Genomic DNA, 20,973 nt, shown 5'->3' with positions numbered 1-20,973 from the left:
GCTACTACCAAAGGAAGAGGTACCATTCCCTTTATTTATTTCCACTTACCTAGCTCACTGGCAATTCTTCCTTTTTATGTCCAGCTCCATAAACAAAGAAGCAATTGTGCAATCTCTTCTGAAAAGAAAGAAACCTTGGTCCAGTGAGCGTCAGCATCAGTTAAGAGAAATAAGCAAGGGAGGAGCAAACCCTGCATCTTTCAAGGGCAGGAAATTCAGCTCTCCACAAGGACAAAAGGAGAGGCTTTTTGTACAAGCTAGGTTTGCTACCAGATCTGCTCTCAAAGACCTCCCACTGTTAACGGCAGAGGCGGTGGAATTCACACACACATTTGACCCTGTCCTTATGCAAACTGCCTACGCACATATTTACTGAGGGTGGATGGTGGCAAATAGGTGTAGAGTTCTTCACTAACTGGTTAGCTTTGCACTACAAACCAAAAGCTATTTTCCTCCTCCCTTCAAATATAGAAAACATTCTGGATATCAAATGAGTTCTCCTTGTTCCTCAACTGTGAAATTAATTAGCCTATGCCCAAGCCTATTACACTATTATTAGCACACTTCCCTTTACAAAGGAGTTCCTTTTTCACAAAAAATCAGATTGCTTGCTTGCTTTCTGACCAAGTAACTAAGAATATCTCACTTTCTTTCAGGAGAGTGGACTGTCCATGCAAAGGTATGCACATACTTATTTTATCTGATTCTAAGCTTGACTCTCCTACATTTTTAATGAATTTGCTTCACTCCAAGACAAAACCAGACATTGAGTCATGTACGTATAACTCAACCTTAATTTGTAGATTTGCTATGTGAAATGCCTGTCACCAGCTCACTAAACTTTTTAATGAGATTTTCTTTCAAAGGTGGCCCTCTCCCTAGCACATTTAGCTACATTTCACGCAATATTTCATCCGGATCATTGGGGAGCTTTGCACTAGGAACTAAATGCCAAAAGGTCCGGTTGTTTGGCTTAGCAGTGCCAAATTTCAGCTTGAAGAATGTGAAATATCTCATAATCTTGAATGACATTATTCAGATGTTTGTGGAAGGGAAAAGGGAGCAAAGGAGCTAGCAGAACAGCTCAAAATTGTTCTTATACATGAGCAAAGAAGGCCTAGGACTCCTACTGGAGAGTGGGATTGTTAATCCTACAGACTAAGGGTACATAGAATACATGGATTTTATACATTAGTGCAGACAAGAGTGTTGCATACCATAGACCTGTGCAGTGAATTGTGTGAAGGCCTTCGAAACAATTATCAGAAAGTAAAAGTTCTGTTAGAAATTATTTGGATAAAGATATGTTTCTTTCTTTAAGATGTTCAAATGTTTACAGAAGGGAAGTTTTCTTTTCTCACCACACAACAAGGAAGCCAGAGATAGTACCTCCATTAATAACCACCCCTTTCTCATTGATGGAGTAGTGCTCACTTTACTGCATGGTCCCCTTAAGGATGTTTGGGACTGGGTGGTTTGGAGCAGACTGATGATACAGTCTAGGAGTACTTAACACAACGCAGCTCCCTACATGAGATTCAAGAGAAGTGTGCATGCATTTGAAATTACATGTTCATTGTAGAAGAGGCCTCCTAGATGTTCTGAACTGTTGCAATTTCCAACCCACTCTCTAGCATTTTGAAATTACAATGGAGTTGGAGCAAGCAGGGGAGGGAAAGATCTTTTTATCTGGATGTGAAAACAAGAGATCTGTACCTTTTGTGGGAAGAGTCTGCTCTGATCCAACTCAAAAGAGGAATACATAAACATAACTCACTGTCAGTATGAAGATTTGCATGATGTGCAACAAACTTCAGGGGAGAAATTGAAGATACTGAATGCAGACAGTTTAACAGGAGAACACCTAACATTTAGTGTACATACCTTCTCTTGGTGCTGCTTGCCTATAGTGGCTTCAAGAGGGAAGTAACTATATGCCAGCTAGGGTATTGACTTTGGATTTCTATCTAGACACCTTTGAAAATCAAGAAAACACAACCCAAGGAAACAATCCAAGATTTTTTCCATAGGCACCAGCAGGAAAGATTGTCAAAAGGTGGGTGGGATTATGAATTTTATTAATTCTATCTAGATACATATGTGCAAAAATATATTAAAAAATGCATCTGTTTCTGCTTTAAACATTTTTTGTCAAATTTAATTTGGTCCAAGGTCTAGGTTAAACCTGTATTCAGCTCCTCCTTTATTGAGATTAGTCTAACTCCTTAACAGCTAATCCCTTCTTATCACAGCCAGCAAAAACTGTTGACATGTCAGATTATTCTCTCCATCTAGAAGCACATTAGGACATCTGGCAACCCTTCTCCAAGACAGACTTACATACTGTCCTGGGTAAAATCATACCTCTGTCCTTCGGTTTTAATGAACATCTCTTCTCCCCTCTCCCAAGCTGTACTTTCAAAAAACTTCCTTAATGCACTCATACTCATTTTGAACAGCCAGGAATGCCAGCACATCCATGTCACATGGCAATTTGCTGAACTGATTATGTTTATGAAGAACCATCCAAAATAAATAACCAAAAAGGGCAAGAGGGGTAGCACAGAGGTATATGTGGCAACAGAGAAGGTGAGATGCTAAACCAGCATTGTCATGCAAGAAAACATTGGTAAAAAAAAAACCCAGGTTTACTCTGATCTCCTTTTCTCCTTGCACCATTCAGCATTATCAGAGGCTGGGTGGAAAACTGCATCTCACTATTTCCTACAGCAAATCAGCTGATGAAGAGCCTTCACAGTAACTGCCAAGACAGATCATACTCAATGCCTTGAAGGAGCTGGGCTCATCTATCTTGAAGTATTCCCAGTCCTCTTTTAATGTTTGACACAGCTGTAAAGTGTCACAGAATCACAGAGTGGGTAAGGTTGGGAAGGACCATAGTGGCTTGTCTGTTACAAGCTCTCTGCTCAAGCAGGGTCATCCTAGAGCCCATTGCACAGGATGGAGTCCATTACGCTAAACCTAACTCCTTATGCAATCATATAAACATTTTATTCTTGACAATAGGCCATTTTCCATGCTAACTTTTTGAATCAGGGAGTCCAAATACCCTCCTTGAGTGGCTAGCACTTCAGTAATTTAATTTCTCCAGACAAAAAAACAACAGAAGCATCTGATGTATTCAATATGTCTACAGGCATCAGGCCAGGAAACCACAGATACATGTGCTTCCATCTCTGAAACATGAGTATATAATTTAGACATGTAAGCCTTTAACCAGCCCAGGCTCACCAGATTGCAAAGGTATACTGTAGACAGAGACCCCAGTGATCTTGCCATGCCCCCACATTTCACATTGTGAACTTTCATGAATGGTCTTCACATTTCACATGAAGAGCTTGTTTAGCCATATGTGTGCCTGAAGTTTAAAGCCTTTTTGATCTGGTAAATAATATCATTTGACTCAGTTACAGAGATTCTGTGCTTCAATTATTAGCCTTCATAAGCCACTAGCCTGCAGCTTCAAATATATTGTGAAAATAGAAGTAGGCTAGATGCTTTAAAATTCAACAATATACTGGGAAAATCTTACTGTTAAGCCAAGCTTAAATAAATCTCCTGAATTTCCTAGTGCAGTAATAACACCTTTGAGGATTATCCTTGTACTATATTGCAGCACCTGACTTGTAGGATAGCCCAGCTGCCCGAGAGATTGTGTTATGTAATAACTAGAGGTTTCAGTGGCATCTTACTACAATCATTACCAGCACTGAAAACTTGCATTGGGTAGCACTCAGTGCATGTCTCAGGAGGGTACTCCTGAGAGGAACTCCTCTCCCTTGCACTGGTATGGGCTTGCAGACAGCCAAGAAACAGACCCCCCCATCCATTAAAGCTCTCAAACCACATACTGAGAGATCAATTTCATGAGAAACCACAGAGTTTCATTGTAAACCCTAAAGCCAAATAAATAGAGCCTATGTTCTCCATTCAGTAGAACTAGCAGGAAAACTTTCAAAGAACTCCTGCATTGCACATTGTAAGCTCCTCAAGACAGAGTTTTTAAGCCCTGATATGTCCGTGGTTCAAGTGTTAATGTTGCCCTCCTGATAGCCTACAGACCTTTCTCTTGTTAGGAGCAGCTTTCATCTAGACCATTCAATTGTTTAGCTAAGCAAGCAATGTCACTGTCAGGTCATAAAAAAGGCACAATCTCCATGTCTTACTATACATATCAAATCCCAGTTCTCTACCTCAGAGCTCATCTGTCAGCTGATAAGCTGTCAAGTAACTATTCATGCACTTAAAAGAAAAAATATACCTGCCAGGTTTCACACCAAGGGTGGCAAATGGCTAGATATTCACAGTAAGATAGCTGCCTAGACAAAAAAAAGATCTCGGTAAGAATCATGCTTAACTGACCAAAAATACCATGCACAATAAGTGGTGACTGAAAAATAGAATTTTTATATATATACATGTATTTTGTGCCTCCTCCCTCAGCTACTGAATTACTGACCCTTTGAGCCCTAATGCAGTATTCATCTATCAGTCAATTGAAGGCAACAGCAGCTGCAGACAGCAGTCCCTCTGCAGCATTTACTAAAACAATTCATAAGGTATCAGTGTGAGTTATCAGCAAAATACAAAAATGTTTTTAATATGAACCAACAGTTTCTGTATGTGAATGCAAGAAGCCTCTGGCACAAACACACTGCTGGATACAGAATGTCTGTGTCACTTTTCTTACTCGACCTAGATCCTGGAAAATGTTTTCCATTAGGAACAACAATAGTTGGAAAGAGACATTTGTTTTCAATCAGTAGGACCACTGAGTCATATTACATTCAAAATATTTGAAATAGCAGGAAAAAATGCCAAAAATACTTAGAAAGAAAATAGAACAAACTATCAAAAGGTTAAATGATTTTATTTAAAACCTAACATTTTAACTGTTTCACTAACATGCTGTCTTTTCTTGAAATCACCTGCATTACAGGAAGGTTAAAAGTAACAAGTCACATGTGAGCTAAAAACAGTATATAATTGCTCCTTTAAATTCCACTGCCAAAACACAGATTCTAAAATCCCCGCTCACTTTTTCTCTAACCTCAGAAAAAAACAGGAATTTTCAATATTTACATGCTCTTATTATCTACTTATTATCTGAGGCAAGGCATGACCATAAGAACCTTGATCTCAGCAGCAATGTGGAGTTGGAAAGACAATTAGGTATTTGCTGTCAATCACTGAAATTCTCTACTCGTTGTCCTTTTACCACATTATATCGCAGCTCCTGTCATTTGGTTTTTTAGCTGATTGCCCCCATATCAGCAAGGAGCCCTCCAGAAGCTTCCCCTGCAGCCTCAAGCGGACAGAGATGACGTGTGTTGTTGTTGTTGTTGCGTCCCACAGATCAGCGGAGCGCAGGCGTAGCTCCCTGGTGGTGAGTCTGCCGGGACTCGAGGTGTTCCCTGGAGACCTCCTGGTGTCAGACAGTGCCATGGACTACCTGCCCTGCTCATCCTTCCTGCTCAGTGCAGGTCAGACACAGAGTGGGCTTTGCTCCTCTGAGCCCAGCAAAAGCTGGGACTGGAACATGAGGGATGGGAGGGAGGATGGATACAATGAGAAGGTGACAGCCTTTGTGGGGGATCCCACACCAAAGTGACTGCAATGCCAATTCTGAAATTACCCCTTTCCCCCCCCCCCCCCCCCCCCCCCCCCCCCGTATTTTACTGTTGAATGTAAAATGCAAGTAGAGGAGAGGGTAGGACACAGATCACTTTGCTCCTCCACAGGCTAGGAGCAACCAGAACCCAGGCCAAGATCTCCATCTGGAAGCAGGTGAGGTACAATTTCCTACCTCCACAGCTTCAAGCAGAGACAAAAGTGGCCCATGCTGCCCTTTGCAGCAGTGTTCTGATCACAAGGAAAGCAAACCCAATTCATGGCTAGAGGTTACTCACAAGACATTCCAAAACTGAAATGCAGACCTGCAAGCAATTTCCACAAACAGCTGTTGTAGAATATAGTATAGTGTGTGTGGTGTGATTGGCAGAGATCAAAACTTTCTCAAAAAGCAAGTCAGCCAAGGTCACAGCCAGCATTTTCATGACAGCAAGTAAGCCAGCCATTCCCAGAATGGCCGAGACCTTCAAAATCCAGAAACACAAAGTTTTGACTGTGATTCCCTGTCACACACCCAAAGATGGGTGCCACATAAAGAAAACCTTTTCAGATTTCTTGCTGAACACAGTCGTTCCTCACAAGTCACCAGTGCATTCCTAAATCTAGATCCCCAGCTTCCCCTGTGCCTCACCAAGGATACAAATTACAGTCTGCCTGACTGTGCCAGCTCCATGACAGATCTGAGGCTTAGAGCTTGTAGGATGGTTTATTCACTGGAGATTTAAATACCTGCATAACTCCAAGTTATCATAGTGAGAAGGCATAGACTAATTCTTGCTTTAAAACAACACCTTTAAAAACTGGCTTGAGGTATGATGGCTTTCCCAGGTAAAGAGCTTCAATCATATAGTGATCACCTGCAACAAGTAGGAGGGGACCATCCAAGGCCCCACCACAAATAGTCATAATTCTTGCTGGGAGGAACCCAACAAGCTTAATGGGTTTTAAGTCTGGTGCCTACAAACTACTTAAACTCAAGTATTAAATATGAGCCAAGTAGAGTATAGTCTGTAAGCTGGATATATAAATAATATAAATAATAGTTTTCTTTTTTTATCTGTTTCCTTACTGATAACATTTGTTTTACCCATTAGAGTCCAAAAAGTCAAAGTGGCCATTTGCCAAAAGAGGAGTTGTGAGTATTTTTACCATTTTATTTTTCCTTGCACTGACCTTGCTTTATTCCACAACTAACCTGGGTAAAAACAGCTTCTTGACTTTCTTGCCCTTGGAGAAAGGCAGCCAGCAGGTGAGCTGAACTCAGAGCTCTCAGCCCACCCTGGGACTGCTTGCACATTAATCTGCAATGAAGATTGGGTGGCTCCAGAGCTGCCACTGCATGTGATACACGTGAAAACACAGCCACTGCTCCCCATCCCTGTGGGTGGTGGAAGGAGAGGTAGAGGAGGGCAGCAGGAGGGCAGAGTGGGATGGGTTGTCATTCAGAGGTGGCAGCAGGCCCAGTGCATCTCCCTTGGTGAAGGCAGCACAAGGTCGACAAATCACTTGCATCACTTCTTGACCATCATGTATCCTGCGTTTTCTGCATGCCTCAGGGCTTTGGAGAATGTGATGAACTCCCACTCACGTGGAAGGGATCTAATCTTTACCTATAAAATAGCATTCCAGGACACTTTCTTAGACCTTTCCTGTCCTCATGGGTGCCCTCACACTCCACTGAAAGCACAACTCAGGGAATTTCCTTGTCTAATACAACTCTTGTCTTTTCCATTGATGAAAACTTTCTCTTACGAAGGTGTCTGAATTTCCTTTCTGTGTACAGTTCAGCATTCAAAAAATTATTTACAAGTGTCTTGATAACTTTTTCTCCCTAAACATGTAATTAAGAACAGTCCCTTCCCAGTATTTTTTGCATTTTATCAAATAGTTTGTGCATACAGAACCAATGCTCAGGTTAATATGTACAAGAATTCCATCTTCATTTGATAGCAGTTTCATAGCATTTGAAGGAACATGATCTAAACCTGGGGATTTTTTAATTCAGCAAAATATTTTAAATCTGCAATAAAAAGCATTTGATATTTAGACAAAAGTGATTTTTAAGACTATTAAATGCCATAAAGTTTAATTCATGAAGATTCATTTGCTGGTACACTGATTCAGTGTGCATATACATTAACTGCATTATTTTTTTCTGCTCCATTTCAATCTTTCTTTCAAAATTAGGAGCTGAACTTAAATCCTAAGTTTCAAATATTTTAATCAAACACATATTTCAAAATTGGCTGGAGTTCAGTGCCTAAAGTTCAGGCAATAGAAATCCATGAATTGGGAATATACTGTTCCAGAGAACAGATAAAACTTAGGCAAACACCTTATAACTCTGTGCCCACAGCACTAAATGAGAGTTCATAAATAATGTTTAAATTTTTTACAAGGCCTAAATAAACAAAGCTGAAACAAAAGCAATTGTTTTTATTTCATTGTCCCTCACACAAACTCCTGCTGCTCTTTTAGCTTTCTGAAAGCTCGTTTTACACTGCACTACTCTGCAAATGACCAAGGAGCTTTTTCCATATGTAGCTCAAAAAATTAAAATAAATAAATAAACAAACACATAAATTTGTATACCTGTGACAGGATTTCAACTATGAATCTGTTGTCCCCTATCTCTGACAGTGCTAAGGGAAGCAAAACATTTCATTTTTTCTGTCTTCCAAAGGCAGCTCATTGCCTGTTGCCATGCCAATGATTTCCCTGTCAAAGACTTGTGTATTATGTAAATAAGGTCTTACATGTCCAAACCTGATGCATTTACACACCCTACCCACAGCTACAAAGAAACTTGCCATCACTGCCTTGTCTCTGTGTAGAAGAGCCTGGAAATATAAAGAAATCACTCATTTAAGGGCAAACTCCTTACAGATTAGGGCAAGGTTACAGAGCTGGGTACATTTCTTAACAGGCTTCAAAACACTGTATGAGTCAGGGTGGTTTTTTGTCATTCAACAGGGTAAAGACAAACAGAAGCAAGCATCTGATCTGGAAAATTGTCTTTCAACTCTTAAGATCATAGACTGCTGCAGAGATGAATTCTTCTGCTTTAAGGTATCAAAATACTCAGTATACTGTATCAGGGATACTTAAGGATGGAAGGATGGATTTTGTGTTCTTTATAAGCTAACATTTCTCATTTCATTAATCTGGATATGATACATTTCTGTTGAATTAATTTGTAAGTATATTTTTGTCATTCATGGTATATTTTTGGTATATTCATGGTATATTTTTGTCATTTGAAATGGAGGGTCAGAGTAGGTTTGCAAGGGCCCTCAAAAACATGTGGATTTTGCCAGGGTTTCAGGCTGCCCTAGATCAGGGAGATACCGCATTCAGAAAAAGGTATCAAGGCAACCCTCTCAGCAGCACCTACAGGTCTGGGAAAAGAAGCATCAGAGAGAGGTCAAATGGGACACAGCTACCCCCATTACTGTGTTCAAAGGCAGTACATGGAGGTCAGTGCCAACAGCAAGGTTTGGCTGCAGAAAAGGCACCAAAGCCTGTCTGCCAGAAAAACAAGGCTTCTGGCCCCTAGCCTCCTAACACCATTCCCTCTCTGAAGCAAACCTAACATATATATATATACACATCTGACTTTGGAACAAATCCATAATGTGATAGTAGCCACCATAGGACTAAACAAAACAATTTCCAAGTGACTATAAAGAGTGACTATAAAGACTTTGTCCTTTGGTACCTTGATTTTATCATCCAGAAAATAAGATACCATCCACCCAAGAGCAGCACAACAGATCAAATTCCTTAGCATTTGCAAGCTGCCCACTAATTTTTGATACAACTTACCTAAACATAGACTATCCTGCTGTGTTACTTTCAAATTCTGTGTGTTCATATTGTATTTTAGAGGAGAATGGCAGGTTTTAAAATATTTAAAGGAACTTTCAAGCCTTCAGAAGAAAAATCGCTAATACTTGTAGATTTTACACAGTAAATAGGACATAGATTCTTTTCATAAGGTCTGAGGAAGCTGATGCAACCAATGGCAGTTTTCTTTCTTCTTCAATCAATAGAGTAAATCTTGGCACGAATTTATGAATGAGCAACAAACTGAGCAGAAAGATGCCAACAGCCGGTTAGAAGTGAAAAAAGAAGCGGCAGTGTGGGAGCTTTTCACAAGCGAATGCACATACTTTCTGGATCATTTGCTGGTTCTCAAGACGGTAATGTCAGATTTCACTTCGCAAAAATAATGAAACGTTGTTTGTTCTGCTGTGATGGACACAAAGCCACCTGAAACCTCTCATTAGAGGTCCGTGGGGGAATGAGCACCTGGCTTTTTCTCCCCCCTTGCCTGCTCATCCTGTTTCCATAGCTCCCTTTTCTGTCTCCATGCTGGTATCTCTTCTTCTGAACATCACTTTCCAGTGATGCAATCTAGTGCTTTGCAATTACCATCTGACTGCAGAGCTTCCCAGGATATTCAACTGATATTCCATTAGTCCTCTCACAAACACTGTACTGAAGCCACGCCCAAAATGGTAATTTCTGTACTGGACTATCCCAATTGCTAATGTTGCTGGTGTGCAACACTATATTTGTCATTTAACTTCAGAGAGAGCTGTGGCTAGATAATCCTGACTGGAGCATGAAAACCTCGGAATTCAGCAAATCTGTAGTTTTAATGTTCCATGAAAACAAGTATACTTAAAACAACTCCTCACCCAAAAACTCTATATTATCTCAAATAAAGTGAATTTTAAGATCTTGAAATATGGACAGGAACATTAAATACTGTTAAAAGAATAGCTGCACTATTTATATTCACCATACATCAAAAGTTAATGTATCCATTTAAAAGGATGGAAGCTTCCACAAATATTGTCCTACCATTTTTCTCTTACTTGGCACAGACAATTTCTGATTTTTTATTAAGTCAAAGAAAAGACATTTGTGAAACACTTTCCATTTTGCTGAAAAGTTAGCCTGAACAATACAAGAGCTACTTCAAAGTAAAGGAAATAAATAGAGTAGGCTGAATTCCTCCTTGGTGGGACAAAACAGGAAGGGACAGAAAACAGGATAACAGGACCAGCTATTGGTTCAAGGTAGGAGAAGAGCATTCTTCTTTCTCTACACTTTATTTAGAAATCTGGAAAGTTTAAAAAGTGGAATACTGGGAAGAAAGCTGATAACAGTAGGTAACAGGCTCCTTGTGAGTCTGATGTAGGAACCCACAGACAAGCCTTAGCCAGCCCTGCATGGCCCACGAACGATGAACTGTTCAGTCCATGCCAGCTTCCCAAATTCTCCCACTACAGAATGAACCCATTGCATTTGGGTTACCAGTTTTAAAGGTACCTGGTTACTTCCAAGTATAGAAATATTCCACTGATTTTAATGAATCTCCACAGGGAGCTTTAAGACCACCATAAATCCACCATAAATTTAAGCTCTCAGGTAACCTGGTCATGGTAACTAAAGAATTATATAAGGCTAAGCAAACACTCTCACTAGCTATTCAGTCTTGGCACCTGGGTGATGGGATTTTTTCATAACGCTTTATACCCATAAACAAAAAAAGTCTACTCAGTAACCTGTAAATTTTAAGCCCTTTTCAGATTTAGGTCAGATTCAGTACATCTCAACCAGCTTAAAAAATATAAAATCTTAAACAGCCAATAAATACACACACAGTTTTCACTCAATGCAGGTTAATAAAATAATCCAAAGAGATGAAAAACCTCCACAGGACCTCTACTTACCTTAATCCAAGAATATCTTTTTTTCCTCATAGTAACTCTAAACAATCTAGATAGCAGCAGATTCATGGGGTAGGAAGGAAAACATTTAGAAAGGTCACAGAAATGTGTAACTGTGACTCTGATGTTACTAAGTCCTTCACACAGGGATCTGCAGGGGGCTCATTTGCCCCTCTTCTGCCCAAGGGCACAGCAGGGACACAGCTGCCTCCATGGTAACCACAGAGAAACCCCAGAGACATCACTCATGCCCTCTTATGCACAAAATTCAGTATATAACCTTCAGGCAGATCAGGAAACTTCTCTCACAATGCCATCTTCTGCCCTCCCTAAACCAAATGATCCTTTCATAAGGATTTCAGTAAAAAAAGTTATTTTCGGGGGAAAAAAAAAATATTTATTGAATTGGCACAAACAGTAATTAACACGGATTTGTTTTGGTTTTAAAGATATTTATGAACACTCTCAAATACCTCCAGAGTAATGAATTTCTCTTGGACGTGGATTTGTGGAGACTTTTCGCAAACTTAGAGGAGTTAAACAAGGTAAGCAGAAAAAGAGAAGTGTTTCTCAGATCAGAAATTAATCAGCCCAATAAAAGAAGACAACAAACCAAAAGCTTGTATTCAGTTTCAATGCTTACATTTGGAACTTTGTTCATATAATTCATCTTTTCTTCTTCTCTCTGTGGGATATCAGTGAGAGTCAAATATCATCAGCACAAATCATTCTCTTATATCGCCAGCCAAAGATACATGGCATTTTAAACATGGGAGAGAGCTCATTTGGCTGATCTTTCTGAAGAAAACTCAAGTTTGAGAGGAATTCTCATAAGCAGAAACCTTTTAAAAGGATTTGTGAGGAGAAACTACAACACAATCCTTGCAGCAAAACAGTAAGAATAGCAAAATAACTACGTAACAAGTCCCTTCTTGCAAACAGATGGACACAAAGACTTTGCTGCCTGTTGTGCCACTCCAAAAGAGCAAGTCCAAACAAAATACTGACCCCCTCTCTCCAGCTGAGGTTTCCCTTGGCACAAATGTAAGGATCTCTCCCACAGAGGCTGGATGTTCTGTGTTCATGTACTACTTACTCTGCATTGTCCAGAAGGAGGGAGGCCACAAGGCTTGGCTGTGATGTGCTCCAGCTCTTTGCTGCTTTTGGCCATTTGCTGGGAGACCGTTTTCAGCTCCTGAAAGTTAAAAACCCCTAAGTCAAAAATAGCTTTCACATTGCTTTAGGAACAAATCAAAATTTCTTAGCTAGAGGGCCCTTTTACAGGACAAGTCACCCTTCATTGCAAAGTGAATTTTGGAAAGAACTCTGCAGCTGCCTTAATTGAATAACTACTCACAATCACATCACATGCCCTAAATTAGCTGTTTAGTTCCATTTATTTCCCTTACTGTAATTGCCTTGCCCTAAGACTGAATTTCTCCCTTTTTAGCCAAAACAAGAAAATTGGGAAAGGTCTTCAAAGCAGGGACAATTAGCCAGAACTCAAACACAGGAGCAGGGCACTGCTGCTCAGTCACAGACCTCACACCTGGTGAGCTGCTAAATGACCAACCAGTAGGTTTGGAGATACAAGGAAAAAGATTTTTAGCTGATAGGTTTCATCTTTGGCTTATTGTGGACTAAGACTGTACATGCAGGCAACCACTGGAGTTCAGCAGGCGTGTGGTTCTTGATTCTCTTGTTCTTGTTCAAAGAAGGGAGAGGGATATATATATATATATAAGTGTGTGTGTGTGTGTTTTCACTTAGCTTTGAGCTTGGCTGGAGTGAAGCTTGGTCATGTCTTGAGAAAATTATCCTAAAAAAAGTCTTGCTTTGCTTTCAAATTTTGTTGTCCTTATTGATGAGGATAATAAATTATAATCTGTTATGCATATTTTAAATATTGATTAAATATAGGAAAATTTAATCTGCTCTTAATGTCTTTGGTGCCTTTTTTCATACATTTTACAGTATGCATATCTTCTTGTCAGCAGTCTGAATCTATGAAAAAATGCATGCTGTAACATTGTAAAGGTCAAAATTAAAGAATAAGCATCATCCTATAAGCATCCTTGCCCCCATAAATACACCAAACAAATCAGTCTGCAGTTACTACAGTCTGTAGCAGTATCACAGGGAATTGATGTGCCCTTCTGGCCTAACATTTTGCCAACAACTTAGCCCAGTCATGAATTTTTGTGAAAACACTGTGTTCAGGATGAAAGTGTGGGCTTAGGAGCAGGCTTGCAGCCCTATCTGACTGAGAAGGTAGGCACTTTTGAATCCAATATAAACATGTTAACTTATGGGGAATATGTGAGGTTTTGTAGTATTTTATGGATACTTCCTTCACTTTCAATTGTATGAAATAAACTCAAACCATGAAAGATCATGTCTTCCTCAAATGACCGTGAAGGCTTCCTTAACTGTCACAGCTCTGTCATATGCAATCCGTGTTTTCCAGCAGATACCCATTGTCATTTCTAATGTTAAAATTTCTAATGTTTAATATTAAAAACAGCTGCTACTCTAAGACAAGTTTAATGGACTAGCTAATCTTGTTCCAAAGCCTTTGTCATCAGGCATTATCACAACATAGTCACTTATATTGCATATGGTATTTGTATATATTTGTCTTAGCTTCTGACTAATTAAAGCATTCTGGGCATAATTCTGAAGACAATTCTGGGAATGTTAGAGATAAGTATAGGCACCCATTACACTTAGAGCCTTTAGGGAGACCAGGGATGGGAAATAAAGTTGCTTTAATCTTAACTTTGGATTACTGATGCTATTTTTTTTTCCCTTACTTAGATAAGTCTCAGTTTTCTGAAAATGTTTTTTGAAACTGTGAAGAAGCATGTCAGCAAGTCAGACTCTCCCATGGATTTCAGCTCCATACTCAGAGCGGTAACTTAATTAGCAGTATTCTTGCTTTTAATACAAGCAGCAGACCATTTATCATGGCACACAGGTGCTCCAGAGCAATCAGGTCAGTCAAATCCATGCCATCTGTCCAGGCAATTTGGTCTCAGCCTCAGGTTGCTCCTATCAGAAGGATGATTTTATTTTTATTCATTGGCATGTTTGAAGCAGTCATGGAAAGGCACTCTGTATGTAGAATGAAGTGTGGAAAGGTTTTCTCCTCCTGGGGAACAGCAGCCCAGACTCTGAGGAGACTTTTCCACTGGCAGAAGCAAGCTTCCCACTTTATGAAAGAAGCTTCCCTGAGACCAGATCCCAGCCCCATCACTGCCTCCTTCCACTCCTTCACACTGATCCTCCTTTACTCCATGCACCAGACCCACAAGTGTTTATAATTGCTTAATTAAGAGCTCATTGTGACTGAAATTACACTTTGGCCTGTGTCTCTTAAGCAAGAGAGAGATGCAGCCACAGTTGTCCTACCACTGCCAAGCCCTGCCTCCCTTTTGGTCAGTCTGTGTGATAAACAAGGCAGCTGTCTGAACAGCAATCTACAGGAGCTCTAATTCCTGCTCAGCTTCCCAGTGCTTGTAAAGTTAGAAATATTAATGAAGACAGAAAAGCAACTGATTGACCAGAGCCTTCACTACCAGTAGAGGCCATTAGAAAACTTCTGGAAAATACTAAAAGACTCTACCTCAGTCTTGAGATTTTTAACAGAGAAATTAAGGCTAGAGCTTAGTTTCTTGCCACTGTGACCACTGGCTTCAGGTGTTCTTATTGATAATGTTTGTGTAGACAGGCAAAATCCCAGACAAAGCTGCCTTTTATCATGCATGACGTTCAACATCTCCATGTAAATGAGGCTACTCTATTATTTCAAAGAGCACACTCAGAAATAAAATACAATGCTATGTGAAGTCATCAAAGCTGTTCAAGAAATAGTTTCATCTTCAACTTCCATATGAATTTCACATAATTTACTTCTAATGAGAACAAAGTCTAAGAATGTGTCACACCTCTGCAGAGCTGTTAAAACTCCTATGCATCACTGAAGTATTGTGGCATTTTTACTACAGTTTTCTTGCTGTTTTAACTGCCCTTGACTTTTTTAATTTCCTCTTTCCCCATTTTCCTAGGTACAAAGAAATCTCAGATAAAATGAACATTACAAACCCAAAACTCCTGTTTCTTCCTTTGTCATATTTTTCTTTCTTGATAAATTTCCAAACCTTTTCTGCAGTTTTTCCAGGGTGACCTCTGCCAGACACACCAGATTTATTGCCTTAATTATACCTCTGCTGTCTTCTACTTGGAAAAACTGAGACAGAGAGAAGATTTTGGCATCTACCTGAAGGTAAAGTGATGGTTTTGTTGTTGTTATTGCTCTTCTTGTTGTTGCTGTCTTCAGCCTTCCTACCTTATGACAGGATTTTAACAACAAATTAGGAATGTTCATGAGAAGCAAAACTGTATAGATAGCATTTAACATGGATTTTTTGAACTGCAGAGCCTATCACTGACTGGAAGTCACCCTTCTGAGTGTACGTGTGAAAGTCCCTACGTGTAATTTAGAACGGATAAGAGGGGGAAAAGCTGGGCTGCATTTTTGCAGGCAGAAATACAATCTGCTAGCCTCTTTCATATGTTTTCCACATAATCTCTTGACTCAGTGAACTCCACTTTAACAAAGTGAAATGATTACAGGGAGAAAAAAAAAGACACAAAAATAATTTTCAAATGTTTTACTTCGGCATCAAAACAATACCAGTAAGGGAGAATTTACCTCCCTCTAAGGCTGTAAAGAGCTATCAGTGGACTCTTTATCAAGTTGCAGCACTAGAGCACTGCACCTGCCTGAAGCACCAACTCCACCAGTGCAGTGGGGGGGGATCTCGGGCTCTGCTCTTTCTGGCATCGTTAGCAGACCAGTGTGCCCCCTAAATACTTAAGATTAATCTTCAATATTACAGGCTTAGAAAGAGAAAATCTGAAGTAGTGGGCTTTTCTCACAGGCAGCCCAAAACTGGAAGGACGTCTTTTTGCACCAGGCAAGCTCTGCAGCTTGGGCCTTGGAGTTTCACATTGCTTGCTCCCTGACAAGGATTTCATACATTCACACCCAGGAAAAATGTTCCCTAACAAGTAGCAGTGACCCTAAAATATAAGGTGGCTTTCAAACCTAACTCAGGTTAACTTTCTCAGGTCTTCCTGAGGAAATTAAAACAGCAGATAAATAAGAGCCCTACTTGATATGATAGCATGGCCACAGCATCTGGAATGGTAAGCAGCAATGCAGAAGGTGAATCTGGAGGGACAATGCAATTCCCCCTATAGAGAGCTGTCCTTGGCTTGGCTGGGATAGTGTTAATTTTGTTCCTAGTAGCTGGTATAGTGTTGTGGTTTGAATTTAAGATGAGCGTAACTTTGATAACCCACTGATGTTTACTTGTTGCTAAGCAGTTTGCATTAAATCAAGGACTTTTCTGTCTCTCACCTCCACCAGCGAGGACTCTGGTGGGCACAAGAAGCTGGGAGGGGACACAGCCAAAACAGGTGGCCCCAACGGGCACAAGGGGTATTCCATACCATATGGAGTCATGCTCAGTGTATAAACTAGAGGGAAGGCTGGCTGGGCATTGACCAGTGGGTGGTGAGCATTGTGCACCATTTGTTTTGTATGTCCTGTTATGTTTTCCCCTTCTGTTTTTATTCTGCCTTTATCTCAAACTCCAAACTTTACTCTTCATTTCCTATTTCTCTTCCCCATCCCACAGGAAGGAGTGAAGGGTGAATGAGTGGCTGTGTTGTTTAGATACTTGCTGGGTTAAACTATGACAAGATCCTTTATACTGCCCTTGTTTCACTGAGTGAGAAACTCATCTTTCATTAGTCCCTGTCTCATTACAGTCAGCTAATGATGCAGAAAACTGTTTGCTGCCTCCTAGCCAGAAGGAAGCTGAAGCCTAAGGCAGATTTTCTTTGTCTTCAGCAGTGGTGTGAACAAAATGAACAGTGCAAGAGGTTGCATCTGCCAGAGCTGCTGGTTGCTCCTCTGCATCGACTGACACGGTATCCCCTCCTCCTCAACAACATCTGGAAGAGGAGCACTAATGAAACAGAGAAAAGTTTTATCCAGTCACTTCAAGAGAAGGTGGAAAAATCTATAAGTAAGTAACAAAGGTTAAAAGTCAAGTATGCAGCTACAAATTAGAAAGTTACATGGCTTTTTTGTGCGTGTCTTTTGAAGTGTGAATTGGTCAAGTGTCTCCTGAGAAAAGTAACAAAGATGTGTGTGCCTTTCTACAGACCTGACCCTCATTCTGTAGGGAATGATTTGGGCCACCTTGTGCTGTCAAAGCCTCTCAGAGAAATGTCACAGGACTCCCAAATAAGTGAGTCACTTGTATTTTCTCAGAATCATCTGCAGTGACAGGCAAACAATTATAATCAGATCTCAAATTGGAACATATCAAGAAAGATCTCAAACAAAGAAGTCTTTCAGTTGGATTTATGTCTAAGGAGGATTTTTTTTAGGGCTGATCCTTAATAGGATAGATTTGCACTCACAAGGGGAATATTATGTCCCTGACCTTTCATTAATGACAGAGTCCTACTATGTAAAATTGTCTCAGCTACATATTTTCTCTAGCTATTGCAGAAAACAAATGGATGGTCTGAATATTATTTTTTAACCCTGCATTTTGTTTTAAATATTTGTATATTTAACATATATAAGGACAGCAGTTTTAGGTATGGCCCCAAAAGACCATTGGATGTCTGGAGAGTATTACTGGCAGAATAAATAGGTCCTTCCAGAAATTAGACACTTCTGGATCAAGGAAACCAAAGATAGAAGGGTGACCCCTCTTTAGTCACAGACACCTGACAAAGATCTGCCTTCGTTTTTTGATCAGTGAACCAGTAACATAAAGAACAGTTGTAGTCCAAGCACTCCCCTTCTGGTGGGGAGGTATGTGTCTGAAACCATTATCTGCAATATCACTCCACCCAAAGACTTGAAATTTAAGTTGAAGGTCCATTAAAGCTTTCCCCATAATGGCCTTGAATCAGCAAAGACACAGTCCCCATTTTTTCACATTTTGAAGGACCCCCACCTCAGTCACTTCTGACAACACTTCCTCTGAAATTAATTCTCATTAATTTCAACAGTATTTTTATCAAGCTGTATCTAATGAAAATTATTTTTCTCTCACTATACCAGACAGTTTAGAATGACAGGACTTTTTTTGAAGATATTTTTAAGATTGCAGTTTAATTGAGTTTTATATGAATTCCTGTTCCCTCCCCAGACAGATTAGTAAACACAACCTTTTCATTTAACAGTGAATTTAAGCATCTTTGAATGCATGAATTGAAATTCTGTCCCTGCTGATCTAAGTAGAGTTTATGCATTTTTTACAATGAGATCAAGATTTCATCTGGGGCCTCACATGTGAAGTACTTCATCTTTCACTGGAGAAAATCAGTATTCAGCATCTTCTAGAAACAGGACTGCTTTTGTCAGCCCTGGCAGTAACTGGTGTTTCACACATTTCAGGGGATCTGGAAGGTAAAGTCAAGTGGTTGGACAACTTTCAGAAGTTCAGGCAGCTGCAAGAGGTCATAATTTGGCCTCAGGTCTGGGATCGTGACAAAAGGTTCTTTGTCCCAGAGGTAAGCAGATTTTAAAGGGCTCTTTTTTTTTTCTTTCTTTTTTTTCTAGAGGAGGCTTTAGTTTCCTATCTGTCCTCATAGTGTCGTCTAAATTTGGCTGGTTGTCTGTATTCTAGTTAGTGGGGATGGCTCTGCTCTAACAGGAGCAGCTGCAGCCTGGGCACTGCAGCTGAACATACACAGGGCCTTGGACAGCAGCATGGGTTGCTCTCAGTCAGCATCCAAGAGAGGGCAGTGATACACAGTCCAGGAGGACTCTACCATACTTGCTTTTAGGGGACAGAATGAAATGGAACAGATGTAAGTATTACCAGCATTAGATAAAGTAGAAATTATTTGCCTCTTTCACTTCTCAAGCTGAGCCAAAGAACTTTCCATTTACACTTAAATTATGTTACAAAACATTACACAGCATACCTGGGTGTGCACATTTCTGCTGCAGTTACCCCGTTACCCAGACAGACTTTAAGCAGCACTATGGTAACATCATCAAGTGGGTCTCATCTCAAGGATTATGTCTGTTCACGGCTGCAAGCACTATTGAACTCAATTTGGAAAAGTAAAACTCAGATTAACATTTCAAAAGCATAAACACATTTAAGCAATAGCACTGCTGTAGAAACACAGGCATGCTCAGTTATCAGTTGTGTGATGTACTTAGCCTGAGGTAAGAACACACATATGCTCATCTTGTTTAGCTGCTGGTTGCCTTCCAGTTCATCATCCATTATGCATGATTCCCCATTTTTTTTTCTCTCTCTCTCTCTCTTTTTGGGTCAAGTGTTTGAAGCAAAACTTAAGAGAAAACACCAGTGAGAACATTTTGTCTTCAGCAAACAGACTTCTCCTTCATGAAGGGAGGCTGATGCTAGCAGGTAATGTTCCTGAATCTCCTGGTGTCCAGAGATGGCTTAACAGAATTATACATTGCTATGGCAGGTCCATAATGAACCTCTGCAACAGCATTTGGGCAGGTGCAAGAAAGGAAAAGCAACTGTATAGTTTATCAGAGAGAGACTAAGATACAGCCAAGCTGCCAATAGGATGAGTAGTCTGTACGATTGTTTATTGTCCTTTTTCTTGGCAAGCAAGTAGCAGTTTTATCAGAATGAGGTAACTGCTACAAGGTACAAATTTAGTACCAAAATTTACAAATTTAGTACAAATTTAGTAGCCAAAATGACTGAGATGTAGGATTTAGTGCATTTGAGAACGCAGACTGGAGGATGAGTAGTCGTGAACTATACGGGAAACAAGGCTTCTTTGTTAAAAGCATTCTGTAAGGTGCAGTGATTCATAGATGTGCCCCATCTTAGAAGCAGCAATTCCTTCAAATAAAACTGATTTTTTTTTTGTTTTCCTTCTTAGAAAGCACAAGACTCCTTGACATCTATCTCTTTTTATTTGATGATTTCCTACTGATTACCAAAATTAAACGTAACAAAAAGGTAATAATGTCTGCAGATATATATGGTTGCAGTTGTTATATTTTTAGATTTTGGATGGATTTTGAATGTACTTTGGAAGATTGATCTAATGATAAAAATACAAGATGACTAATCAGTATGAAGAACAGCTGATACTTCCTTATGCAACTAGCAAACCATAACACTGATTCAAAAGCCTGCTTCTAGGCTCAATATGGTACAGCAACACTATTACAGGCAGAATTTACATTACAAGACCTTAATATCTTCCTGATGTTGTTCTGATGTGCTGGATTCATAAAGCTCAGAAAAGTTTCAGGAATGTAAGACTTTTTCTAATAGTCCCTGCAACCTGAATTTTTTTTTATCCCAGAGATATCAGAACTGTTGGAAAGAAGAAAAAAATTAAGTAAAAAAAAAAAAACCAAAAAAAAAAAAAAACCAAAAAAACAGGGAAAGGTTAAAATGATGGAAGATTGCCTACGCTGCATGTTGAACTCTTTGTCTTGATTTCCCCAAGTTTAAAATTGGGATATGACTCCTTTTAA

General features: G+C 39.8%; 1 protein-coding gene across 1 annotated transcript in view; it reads left to right on the top strand.

Moving 5' to 3' along the window:
* PLEKHG7 (pleckstrin homology and RhoGEF domain containing G7) overlaps positions 1-20,973 on the top strand; it is a 29,082-nt gene that overhangs the window by 1,204 nt on the left and 6,905 nt on the right. Inside the window, exons 2-13 of the mRNA XM_088055700.1 lie at positions 5,255-5,504; positions 6,747-6,787; positions 8,626-8,721; positions 9,705-9,854; positions 11,843-11,938; positions 13,614-13,664; positions 14,211-14,306; positions 15,565-15,678; positions 17,317-17,491; positions 18,883-18,998; positions 19,780-19,873; positions 20,367-20,446. Coding sequence (XP_087911826.1) covers positions 5,255-5,504; positions 6,747-6,787; positions 8,626-8,721; positions 9,705-9,854; positions 11,843-11,938; positions 13,614-13,664; positions 14,211-14,306; positions 15,565-15,678; positions 17,317-17,491; positions 18,883-18,998; positions 19,780-19,873; positions 20,367-20,446 — 1,359 coding nt within the window. The remainder of the gene's footprint in view (positions 1-5,254; positions 5,505-6,746; positions 6,788-8,625; positions 8,722-9,704; positions 9,855-11,842; positions 11,939-13,613; positions 13,665-14,210; positions 14,307-15,564; positions 15,679-17,316; positions 17,492-18,882; positions 18,999-19,779; positions 19,874-20,366; positions 20,447-20,973) is intronic.

The sequence above is a fragment of the Pseudopodoces humilis genome, chromosome 5, assembly GCF_049639895.1.
Source record: "Pseudopodoces humilis isolate 2021_Gansu_Grassland_sample_001 chromosome 5, ASM4963989v1, whole genome shotgun sequence".
NCBI classification, from domain to species: Eukaryota; Metazoa; Chordata; class Aves; order Passeriformes; family Paridae; genus Pseudopodoces; species Pseudopodoces humilis.
This window is presented reverse-complemented; position numbering and strand designations above follow the sequence as displayed.